This window comes from Sarcophilus harrisii, chromosome 2, assembly GCF_902635505.1.
Source record: "Sarcophilus harrisii chromosome 2, mSarHar1.11, whole genome shotgun sequence".
Classification (NCBI taxonomy): domain Eukaryota; kingdom Metazoa; phylum Chordata; class Mammalia; order Dasyuromorphia; family Dasyuridae; genus Sarcophilus; species Sarcophilus harrisii.
Genome location: NC_045427.1, coordinates 590,372,761 through 590,385,833, shown reverse-complemented (window position 1 = coordinate 590,385,833; position 13,073 = coordinate 590,372,761). Strand labels below are relative to the sequence as shown.

Genomic DNA, 13,073 nt, shown 5'->3' with positions numbered 1-13,073 from the left:
TCTCAATCATAAAAACTGGCTATGACAGCCTTTATAAGAAGTTTTGCATACAGTTTGGAGTCCCTCAAAGAAAAAAAACAATTATTAAACTTCCTATAGTGCCAAAGTGTTAGAATAACTGATCTCTTATAGCTCATGTTACAGCTGCGGTAAAATGTTAGGGAATGAAAATGCCAATTGGTTGAGGTAATGATTGGTACTAGATAACCAGAGTTTTTAAAAGCACTTCAACATTGGAAAGGAAATATGGTTCAAATAAAGCTAAAACACTTTACACTTGCTGAACTTGCTCACCAGAACCATACAGTTAACTCCATATAAGGACCCCTATCACACCAAGCCTTAATTATCTTATTTATGATCTGCTGCAGCAAAGGCTTACTAAGCAACATCTATTTCAGTATAAGAGCGAACTTAATACTTTGAAGTATTGTACACGCAAATATAAAATGCTTGTTTTGTGAAAGAAAACAACCTTATCTTTCATGGTACTTGGAACAGAGAAAAATTTCACAGCTGACTGCTAATTGTTCATAACCTCTTAACTTCCTGTCAGCCTACTTATACACTATCATGACAGAAGACTATATTACTGCCAAACTTGATGACTACACATGAAGTACACTGTCTTAGGAATCAAAAGACTAGTGATTAAAAAATACCAGAAAGAAATACTTCCACAGAATCACTTATTAAGAGTTTTCACTACAACAGTGATGAACTTGCGTATTGTTACGGTGTTCTCTCACAAAAAGGTAGGAATAACAGGTTCTAAATACTTATCCCTGACCTAGTAGCATTATCATCCACATATCCGGGGAGAGTGAGAAAGAAGGCTTTTGTGACAAATGAACTACATTTTCCCACCCCAAAAAAGCAACTGGTTAACTAGGGTCTGGGCCCTGCAAGCCTCTGGTCAGCAGAAACTAAGCATGCTAATAAGAGACAATCCCCCATTACATATTTAAGATGATCTCAAATACAACTAGTCGATCTACACTGAAAGTGCCAATATAGCATAGCGGCAAATCAAGAGAGAAGTCAAACATAAAGAGATCACTGCAGCACCTAGATTGATAGCCAGCCATGTGATGAACCACTTCAAGAAATACATGGTATAATGGAACTTTGAGAACAAAATTTAACATTAAAAGTGCACCTGAATATTACAAACTAACTTTACAAAACCTACAATAAGGTAAAATATATATCTTTTGAAATATTCAGCAGCTTTTTTTTGTTTTTGTTTTTTTTTTTTGTTTTGTCTTTTTTTGAGAGGCTCATGAAATTTAAAAGGGACCACTAACTAATTCCAACCATGCTTCACAAAACAATAATGGCTATTTTATATTGCAGTTACCAATGTAATGCAATTAGTGCTTTAAAAAAAAAATCTACTGGAAAAAAAAAAAGCCAACACAAGAGACCTTTGGAGAAAATACACTTGTTCAAAAGCTTCTCTGAAAAGAAAGTTTACCTGAATAGTAAGTCTTCACTGATCTCAAGTGTAATGTTAAAAAGCTTCACAGACATGAATATTACAATCTTCAGGTCTCAGGACATTTAATCTGAGAACATTTAGAGTTTGGTTTGTTTTTAAAATTCACTTTCTAAACCAAAGCAAATAATAGAAGTACTCAAATTTCGCTATTTACAATTCTTAGCCTACAATCTGAAATGACACAATACAAGTTCTCTTTTTAAACTGCAGCATTAAAGGGTAGGCACACCATTCTTCTGCTGCTCGATTGTCATCCACTGAAACACACATAGAAAATATTTATGTTAGTAAAATGATCACTCCATGTACACTACAATGACAAAGTTTTACAAAACTCAACTCATACATCACTTAAATAGACTACCATATAGGGTTAAACCTCTCTGAACAGTAAAACTACAAAAGTTGAACTTTTAGGGCCAAATTTTTAAATGGGCCTTTAATATCTTTCTGCAAATCAAAAAATAGCACATGCACAAATTAACTGCATTCACAAGGGCCTTTTTGCATCAATCTTTAGCTACTGAATAATCCAAGCCAAGTACAAGAAGGCACTAGCAGCCACAATTAATTATGTGCTGACAAAAAAAAAAGGGGGGGTGGGGTGGAAAGTAAGAGGCTTCCTTTAAAAATTTAGCCCTTTGCTTGCAGCAAACGTTCTACAACTTCTTTTAACAGCAGATGAAGCCACACATTTAACAATGCATTTTTATTGCAATTTCCAGCTATGCTAGGAAATACTGCAGAGTTTACAAACTGGTACTGAACTCAAACTGCTTATTATGTTCAGATGATAATTAGAAGTCTAAGAGGAAAGCAGGCTCATTCGGTGTTTAAATCATCACACAAAGTAACTGAAGCAAACAAGGGCCCCCAGCTCAGTCTATGTTAAAAATAAGCAGTGCATATTTTTAAGTGATAGCAATGGTGTGCCTAACCTTTGAACCAATAAGTTGCAGGAAAAAAAAGTATGTGTGCATATATACATACATAAATACATGTATATATACTTAACCTAAAAAGGTTAATTTAGTTAACTGCTCCAGAGTTTTCATACAAACAAAACCGTGCAGTCTTGGGCCTAAGTCCTCCTTTCCTATAAAAATATTGGTATTTATTCACAACCACCAACTTCAATTTAATCAATGCCCAAATACAATACTTATTTTTATTTTATACATAAAAGCCAATGATTCTTTTGGTTAAGCAATTTAAAACTGAGAGGGCTTAAAAACCCTTCTCAATTGATTTTAATTTATGACATATGCAGTGTTTTTCTTCTGTTTTTACATAGTCAATAATCCTGACATATAGCATTAAAACCTGTGGGCTTCACCCAGTTATGGATGGTTGTTGCAGAAATACTAGAAGAATTTATTGGCCAAACTTAGTTCTGGGTCTATTGGAATTTTAAATCTCCTCTCCCACTCCCCCACCTCAAAAAAGTTTAAGGAGTGCTTATATTAACAAGATCTGAAACTACCTAAAGTATTGTGTGCTAAGCAACCATTAAATATCTATTACTGAAACCTATTACTGTTAAAAACTGGAAAAGAAGAGAGGAGAGGGAAGTGTAATGCTAGTTTAAAAAAAAAAAAAAAAGCCTGTTACTAACAAATGGGTTATTTAAAAAGTAAACACCCTAAGGATCTTTAGTCATGACTGAATTATAGCTAAGTATGATATGTAGCCTAAATCAAATTAGGCTACCTTTGGGTTTTTGTTTTTCCCCTCAAAATACACACAACACATACACACCCAAAAAAAAAAAAAAAAAAAAAAAAAAAAAAGATCCTTCATCAATGTGGTCATTTGGGCAAATTACTGAGGTTGTAATGTCAAGAGATCATTTTTAAAAGATCACAGTTATACACATTTCCCTTCCCTATTTCCCCAACCCTAATATACAGACTTGGAATAATTTAATCCAGTTGCTGGAACTACACATAGTAGTTAGTAAACGTATATTCAAATCTGTAAAAAAGGGCTTAAGGTTACAAAGAAACCTAGTTTTGCTAAAAATGAGGCATACTTTATCGTATCATTAAATGTACCCTGACTGCTCCTGAGTAAAAACGGAGCTTGTCCTCCATGAGATAAGGCTACATCCTCACAAACTGGTGAGATCAAATCCTACCCTTAGAAAATTCCAAACAAAATTACAGTGAAGGTAGTGTTTACGAAGTAATTAACTGAAGCATTTTTGAAGGTAGTGTATATGTACCTTTTCCCCCTCCCCCCACTGGGTGAGCACTAAACAAATTATTAATGTTAAATGAATTTACTTTTTGAGAGAAAATAATAAAATGTAATTAGACCAATTGATTATTATAATTATTAAGGAGATAACCAATCTCCATAAGCTCTAAAGTCCTATCTAAAGAGCAAGTACTTTATGTAATACTTCAATTAGTTGGATAGAAAGAAAAAGAAAATTCTAAATAATTTTCTAGTTTTAAGATGGCTTTCTAATTATGAATAAAGCTCCAAATAGAAGAGAGTTGTGTTTTAAAAGTGGCCTTTTTTAAGGGGAAAAAAAGGTAAACATGACAGTAACTTCCTTCCCTTTCCCCCCCCCCACCAAAAAAAGCACAATGGCTCTATAGGCAAGGAGTCCACTTCCATGTATCTGCATTCTTTGTGAGGTAACTCAATTCTCTAAATTGTAGAGAAACATGCAAAAGGCCAAAGGGGGAGAAAGGGAAAAAAAGATATTTTGAGCCATACTGCACATGGAAAATTTCAAAAATGCAACATTCATAATGCACCTTTGACCTGGATGTTCATGCAAAATCTGCAAAGAACAAGTGTTACAGTAAATGGGGTCAGGTGCATTCAATGATAACTGAACAATGCAGTAGTGCTCACCCAGTTTGTAAAGTAATTGGCACTCTACAGTATTCCTACTCATCTTTTGATTCATTTGCACTTTGTGCTGCCTCTCCCTGGGGATCTAATTCAATCTTTACTGAAACATCTGGACCCTCCGACCTCATTAATTTCATCTTTTTCTTTGGAGGGTTTTTCAAAGTGCCCAGCCTCTCCTTTACTTTGTACTCCAGTGTACTGTGGGGAATCCCATAAATACTCTGAGCTTTGGAAACACTCATTTTTCCACTCATAACCACCGAGATTGCTTCCTCCAGTATTTCACTGTTGTACTGTCTATATCTCCCTCTTTTCTTCCGAGGCTGCTTGGAGCCTGGATCTCCTTCTTGATCCGATGTGGGATATGGCTGTCCAGAGGTAGACTGCTCAGCATCTGAGCCCCAAGAATCCGGTCCAGCATCCAGCATACTTCTTCTATTTTGTTTTGGAAGAATAGCCCTTAACTTTTTACTAAGCGCGCTCTCCGTTTGTGAACCCATGACCAAAGAACTATAGCTATACTGGTCACCAGTGCGGGACTCCCATGAAAGGTCCATGCCTCGAACTTGTGGTATCTTTAAATCCACAGGAGATGAATGGCTCACGTCCTTTTTTCCATCTTGTTTAGTTTGAAGTGCCATTTTTTGAAAGGCAGAATTTTCTGTAATAAAAGGAAGGTCACTGATGTTGCTGAGTGCACCATTTCCCCTGAATTTCATGCGGCTGAAGTTGAATTCATAATGTGGTTTTGCCCAAGAGGCCTCCCTGGATAAGATTAAATGTTGCCCATGATTCTGCAATCCAGATGAACCAAGGCTGGTAGCTGAGGAAAACTGGTTTCTGCTCAGTAGTTCTTCACTAATCTGCAGTGATCGCGCCAGTGGAACTTTGAGAGATGTGGAGTGGCCAAAACCTTCCCTGGTTCCATCCTGTAGGCTTCTTGGAGGTACCCCATCACCACTCCGAAGTCCGTCCGGACGGTGCTGGCTGGGTCTCCCAGGTCGCCTAATTGGATGGAAGGAAACTGATGTGAGCAGGACTTGCACAGGTAGGGAGGGATGGGTGAGGGGACCACTCCTTTATTAGAAGGCCTTGTTGGGTAACATCACTTTGAGTTATTTATTTTCTCTCTCTCTAAAATTTAAAAAAGGTCTCAGCAGTCATTTTAAAACTTGTCCACCAAAAAACAAAAACAAAAACAAAACAAAAACAAAAAAATTAAAAAAACAAAAACCAGGAGCTTTTTGGGCAAAGAAAAATGAAACCTGTCAGCTGGTCTCTGGTTGGGTTCACAAATTTTCGGAGGAGAAAAGCTTCGCGCAACTGTCTGAAAATAGCACCTTAATTATAAATTACAAAGTAATAGTCAGTCTCCATACCTCTAATACACAACTGTGTTATTAATGTGACGTTACCACTAAACAAGTACAGTAATAAAAGAGTAAGCCAAATGACTTTAAAATGCAACACATTCAACAAACATTGGACAATCTGCTACAAAATCTGAACTGTGGTTCACAATAGTGGAGGCCATAGATGGGTGCTCATTTAACCCACACAAAAAGTTGCTGCTCATCATCAAAAAATAAACAACTCCAAACAATTTGTCATCCTTTTACATTAGAATTAAAAGCAAAGTGGTACTGCCATTAGCAAAGAAGCTACATGTTAACAACTTACCACTCTGCTTCCTTTTAAACACAACAAGAAACACAATGAATGAGAAACCGCTGATTCTCCATTTGAAATGTGTCAGGCTCCAAAGAAATGGTCTTTTTTTTTTTTTTAACCTCCAATACTTCTATTCCTCAAATGTTTCAGATTTAGTTCATTTCAAAATTGTTATATGTCTTTTAAACTGCATTTTAAAAATATTTGTGGAGTAGTCATTTTTATCTATATTTAAGTTGATGACCCCCAAAGAATGTTACCAAAAGTTAGTGATTTCATGAATTACTAGCTCTTCGTTCCTCCCTCCCCCCAACAACTACATATACAACCTTATACTTGTTTGCAAGTGTCAGACTTTCACAATGACGACAGATTATCAAGGTCAATAATGGCGAATGGTAAAGCATGCCCAAAAGAAGTGATAACATTAATAAAATCTAGACAAGTGAATGTTTAAGAAATTAGACACACTGGAATGGTTCCTATTATATCTGCAAAAATAACATGCTAGATTTTTTTTCTTGTGGGCTTTATGTTATGATCAGCAAAAGTAATACCAAAACTTCATCTAAAATAGGGCGGTACTGCTAACTCACTTAAGAAACTGGAGAACTTGATTTGAGTTCCATAAAATGAAAAGAACAGAAATAATTTCCAATATAAAAGTGGGGTCTGCAAAGACAAACTTTAAGAAAAATACTATGCCGGTTCCCACCGCCCCTTCTCCCCCCCCCCCCCCCCCAATTGCAGGCAAGTTTTCTCTAAGAGTTCCATTTATTAAAACTACTTGGACTCCTGAAAAATTCCCAAATGTTCCATGATATTGTGATATAAGAACAGAATTTACTGAGAGGGATATATTGAGTTTAAATCAGTATTTGAAGAAGAGAATGGTGGGAAAAGGAAAGGCAAATACTTTTTAAAAACCAAAATGGACAAAATTAACAATAAGTTTTATTTCATTTCAAAAAGACAGAAAAAAAAAATGAAACATTAAGGAAAAATAATAGGGACAGTGTTATAGTAGCTGATATTACAAAGCACTACAAGGAAGGGATACTTTTTAAAACGACAGCTAAGAGAATGTTTCAAAAAATTAAGACATTTTGATGTGCACTTAATTTAACCTGTGTAAACTTCGAAAAGGTTTGTATTCTGAAGCTAACTCTAAATATCATTTCGTATTACTAGAAAGGCTGTTTTTCATATTTAACATACTACAATTCTATGACAGGCTTCTTAATATTGCTTCCATGTATCTTGATTTCTAAGCTATTCTACATAAAAATAGCTTTTAGAAAAATACATGATTGATAAAGGGTTCCAGATCATCATTTACTATGAAATCTGATTCTCAGAATCAGAATACTCACTTTTGATTCTGTATATTGTCCTGATAGAGGTTATCTACCAATACCCCACATCAACCCCATCTGTTAGAGGCAATAGAAAGCACCATTATATTTTATGAACTGTCAGCATTAGAGATTATAGTTGCAGTTCACATTTACCAAAACCCAGAAATTCTGTATATACCAAATTCTATATTGAAGCCACTTCTCATCCAAAATTTTCAACCTAAAGTCTATATAATTGACATTATCTTAACTTTGTAATATTTAAGATTGTTTACTCACATGTCAAACCAATGAACCATCCAAAAATACAAATGCATTCTTGCCAAGCACTTAACTACTTAATAAAATTAAAATAAAATTATTAGCCTGTGCTACTGAATTTCAGAATGCAGCTTTTCATAGGAGGTGGACAAAAGGATGCTTTACAAAAGATCCACCATCAAAATCATTACTCTGAAGGATTTTCATTTGTTTTAAATGTGAGATTAATATCAAAGTGTAATAGATTACTTCTGATAAGATTACGAAAAAGCTGCAAATATTTTCCCTTACCCGTTCCCTTGAGTATTGGAGCAACCTGGAGAATGGCTGAGAGAAGTGCTGCCAGCACATGGACTTTTCTTAGTGGACAGATCAAGGACACCGTCTGTAGAAACATAAAGAAACACCTGAGAATGTGAAAAAAAAACTAGGTGTAACCATGAACTCTACTGGATTAAAAAGTTATAAGTTGTCAGCTTACTGTGGATGAATATGTTTACTTTTTATTTCTGAATCATTAAATCAATCAGTCAAATAACCATATTATTTAGAATACAAGCGATCCATTTGAAGCCTTGTGAGCCAATATCCTCAAAAAAACAAACAAAAAAAAAAAGGCTCTTCAAAAAAGGGGGGTGGAGGGGACTCAAAAGGTATTCACTGAAAACCATATAGATTATAAACTTAATTTAGATTTTATGCGAGCTAATGGTGAAGAGGGAGTCAAGTCAGACCTTATTGTCAAGGAAATCTAGTAAAAAGATGACCCTCTGGAGCTAAGCAACTACAAGTCTCACAAACATTGTAACAGTTTATCTGAAAATAGTAAAATCCAGATATCTTGGGTTCACAAAATACCTGCAAGTATCATTCAAAGGTGTTTACAAATTTAGCTACAATAACTTTATTGTAATAAAATATTTTTGACTGATTAGAGTTAACAGAGAACTTCAGGGATGTTGCTTACTGGATCTTTACAACTACCTTGTGAGGGACAGTACTTGTATTATTCTCATTTTACAAATTAGAAAACCAAGGTTCAGAGCGTTAAATGACTTGTTCATGGTCACACAGTTATCAGATGTAGGATGAATCTATGGCTTCTCTAAATCCAGTGATGTTTCCATTATGCCATACACAGAAATTACATAAAGTGGGATATGGCATTGTTAGTATGTGATTTCATATATATTTAATACAAATTGGTTGTTCTTCCAAGATCACAAATCTAGAGCTGAAAGGAATCTCAGAGATCATCTAGTCTAACTTTCTTAATTTTATAGATGGGGAAAATGATGTTCAAATAGATTAAAAGAAATACCCCAAGATGACACAAGAAGCGCAGCTAAGATTTAAACCCAGGTTCAATAACTTCAAGTTCAGTGATCCAACTACACTTTCCTAATACAAAGTTAAAATACATAATATGATAGTCCTAAATATGGAAATGTTTCCTATCAAAAATCTACTTCTAAATGGAAATTAATCGGAAGGCTGTTTTAAGTGTGGTTTTATTTGTGTGTGTTTAAGAAAATATTAAATTGGCATGACAAGTTTGAGGAAGACAAAGCAACAAAAGTGAGACCACACAGTATTTTAGGCAAAATTAATATAATAGGCTAATACTAAATACACTCTGCTACCAGATGACCAACAGCAAATCTTTGAAATCTAGTTTCCCTTTATATAGTGTGACATAAGAGTCCTAAGTACCTTCTTATTTCCTATTGCAGGCTGTATCGTTCTCAAGATTAAAAATATTCATTAAAAAAAAAAATCAATCTGGTGTCACTGGTCTATTTTCAAAGGCATCCATTTTAAGTCTATATGGAAATTTTTATTAACCATCTCTTTTCAAAGATATAACCATAATAATGATTTTGATAATAATTTAACTGTAGAACTATTACTAAAGGAAGATAATTTATAAGCTGAATGATAAATGTATATTAGCTAATTAATCAACAGTACTCATCCTTTAAATATAACCATTATGCTACTACTATGGTTTATTGTTTACTGTAGTGAAAGACTACACTACACTATATTTTAGAATAAATAAAATTTTAATAAGGCAGGTAAGAGACTGTATCTGTTGTCCAAAGAGCAACCTTCTTAAATCCAGAGAGGCTCATCAGCGAAAGGAGCTAAATTATTTGGTCATAGCACCACATGAAAGCTGTCTATTAAAACAAAGGTAGGGTCCACCCTACAATCCCTACTTCCCTACTACAATCTGCAGTTCAGAAAAGCATGAATAATTAACACTGCAGAAGTTTAAAATAGATTTTTTAAAAACAGAGTAACAAATATATTGAAAAGAAAATGATCTCCTTTAATATCTCATGCACAGAAAAGCCTCAGTTTTGAAGAGAGTATATACTATTATTAATGAAATAGACATATTACAAGTTATATTTTGTTCAGTTAGGAAATCCTTCAAACATTTTCATCACTGAAGTCTTTCCAAGTCCCTCCTACTAATAGTAGTATTCCCTCTGAGATAATCTTCTGTCTACTCTGTATTTGTATAAAATATAGTCAACTATAGTTTGATTATATGTTTGTTGTCTTCTGTCCAAGAGAATGTAAACTTCTAAAAGGTAGGTGTAGTGTTTTGTATCTTTATGTATATGTCAATATTTAACAAAATGCCTGGCTCGTGTGACAGGCATTTAATAAATATTTACCAACTGAAACCAATCAAATTTTTTGAAATTAATGCTTTCATTCAGATGATTTTTTCCCTTCTCTTTCCTCCTCCCTACTGGATATGTAACAAAACTGTACCAGTTTACAGAAAAGATATGTCTTATCTGTAGTTCAATATGAATAAAGCTCATTAACTACATTTTAAATTTAGAATTTATAGTAATCCAAGCACTGCTTTGGCTAAAGATATTTTACTATCACAAAGTTATATGGGAAAATTTAACCTACTTGAGAAAAAAATTTTTAAGGAACTTTTAGAAAAGAAGCATTTCATATATTATTAAAAATAAAAGCTCATGGATACTGAGTGGATGCCCATCAGTTGGGGAATGACTAAGTCATGGTATATGAATATGATAAACATATATATGTATGTAATGTAATATATAATAATAATATAAAATAATACAATATATAATATGTATACATATAAAGTAATATAATGTTCTAGAAGAATAATAAGCAAGACGATTTCAGAAAAGCCTAGAAAGACTTACATGAACTGATACTAAGTGAAATTAGTATAATCAAGGGAACACAGCATACAGCAATAAAAAGATTATGTGATGATCAATTGCAATGGACTTGGCTCTTTTCAACAATCAGTTGATTCAAGACATTTCTAATAGACTTGTGATGAAAAGTGTCATCCATACCTAGAGAGAGAACTGGCTGAATGTGGATCAAAGCATAATTTTTTCACCTTTTTGTTGTTGTTGTCTGTTTGAGTTTTTTCTTTATCTTTTTTCCCCCCTTTTGATCTGATTTTTCTTGCACAGAATGACAAAAATGGAAATATGCTTAGAAGAAATGTACATAATTAACCTATCTCAGACTGTTTGCTATTTAAGGGAAGAGGGAGAAAAATATGAACACAAGATTTTGTAAAGGTGAATGTTGAAAACTAACTTTGTACGTATTTGGATAAATAAAATACTATTAAAAATTAAAAATAAATGTTCACTGCAATAAACCAAGGGCTTATTGATTCTCAATTTGCACTTATGACTAGTGATGATAGATTTTAACATGCATACATTCATTATAAATTTTTCTTATTTGTTAAAACACATTTCAAAAGACTTCATTTGGCTTTGTATACAAAAGACAATAAGAAAAATGTATACTTTTCACTAATTCAAAACAGCTCCCCACAGCACACATGTACCCCACCTGTCCTTCCTGATTACAAAGATTTTAACACAGGTGGAAATTGTAATGAATGATTTAATATCCTACCCTTTTTCACTGCAGGGAATAATCTTTTCAAGTTAATGATACCCATCTTAAAACAGGGATTCCCAAATTGTTGGGCCATATGCTTGGGATCCAGGTAAGGCTGGAGGCTGGGAACTGGAGCTGCAAGAGCATTTGCCATACATGTATACCAAACATCATGCTAATCTTTAACTCCAAAAAAGTTAGTGTGAGTAAGTAAAGTAAACAAATATACCTTTTGGAGACTGAATTTATTATAATATCTCATAAGTATTAATATTTCTCAAATGTAAAAAGAGATGCTATTATAATTAATAAAATATAAATTGGAATAAAAATAATATAACACAATATAACTATTAGCATATGGGAATGCATACAAAGTTGGGAAATTACTTGTCTTAGACCTTTTTTATGAGGAGATAAAACCCTCCTTTATTTTAAATGAAAGAAAAAATTATTATGATAGATGTGAGGGCATTTTGAAAAATGTAAAATGCTAATGCAAACATATTTTATATGTGATACATATGAATAAAACTAACTGACCCTAATCAGTGTTAAGATAGACCCATATTTTCACTGATGGGAAGTTAAAGTAATAACTTGCCATGTTTCCTCTCAGTGCATACTTTAACATTAGCGAAGCTGGAAGTCCATCATGTTTTTACCAAAACTTGGGACCCTATTTGTTCAAACCATATCTCAAAATGAAGAGTATTAAATCAGCCCTTTATTATGAGATGGAAGAGATTCTGAGAATAAAATCATACCTTGTTCACTAGGTTCTGACTGAGACTTTCTGACAGTAAGGTCCAGAGGTGAATCTTGGTCAGCCATGAGAAGTTTGCTGAGTACAGGGTTCTGAGTAGTTGCAGCCGTGGGAGAGGTGATAACTGGAGATGCTTTCGGCAGGCTTTGGTTCTTTGTGCTATTGGGCTGGCTGGGGTCCTGAGTTGAGCTATTTTTTGAGGTATATTCAGCAGCAAATTGTTGGATCATTCGCTGCATGATCTCTCGGGCCACTAGGGGAATGTTGGGGTCAGAGACCCAGGGACTGTCTGTAAACAACAATTTATTTAATTAAAAATACATTTTTAAAAGTTTTTCAATCATACATAAAATGTCATTCTTTTAATTTTCATTAAAACACAGGAGTTTTCCCCCATAAAATGTTTTCATCTCTGAGATGCAGATTTCTTCACAAAACATAATTTCCAAAAATGATTATATTATTTCTCAGTAATTTCTTTTAAGATTGTAGCATTACCTAAAAATTACAGCATAAGAGATAAAGAAAACATATCCTATGCTATGGTTAAAACTTACTTGATTCAGAAATTCTAAAATTTTATTAATTACCTTAAGTAATTATTTTCTAAGTATCACTCTGATGCTTGTTATGTATTACTCAAAATCTATGAATTAACTAATTCATCTCTCAAAAATCTTTGGGAGATAAGTTACTGGATACTTAATTTGTT

The 13,073-nt window shown here is 33.8% G+C and overlaps 1 protein-coding gene across 6 annotated transcripts in view; it reads right to left on the bottom strand.

The window, feature by feature from the left end:
- Window positions 1-13,073, bottom strand: part of LCOR (ligand dependent nuclear receptor corepressor) — a 126,202-nt gene that overhangs the window by 32,793 nt on the left and 80,336 nt on the right. For 5 of the 6 annotated variants that reach the window (XM_031956181.1, XM_031956182.1, XM_031956183.1 and 2 more), the window contains 2 exons: window positions 12,363-12,650; window positions 7,951-8,044 (listed from right to left, as the gene is read on the bottom strand). In XM_031956181.1, the coding sequence (XP_031812041.1) occupies window positions 7,951-8,044; window positions 12,363-12,650 (382 nt within the window). Of the gene's footprint in view, window positions 1-822; window positions 5,375-7,950; window positions 8,045-12,362; window positions 12,651-13,073 lie in introns of those variants that run through there. The other variant, XM_031956185.1, reaches the window with a different exon arrangement.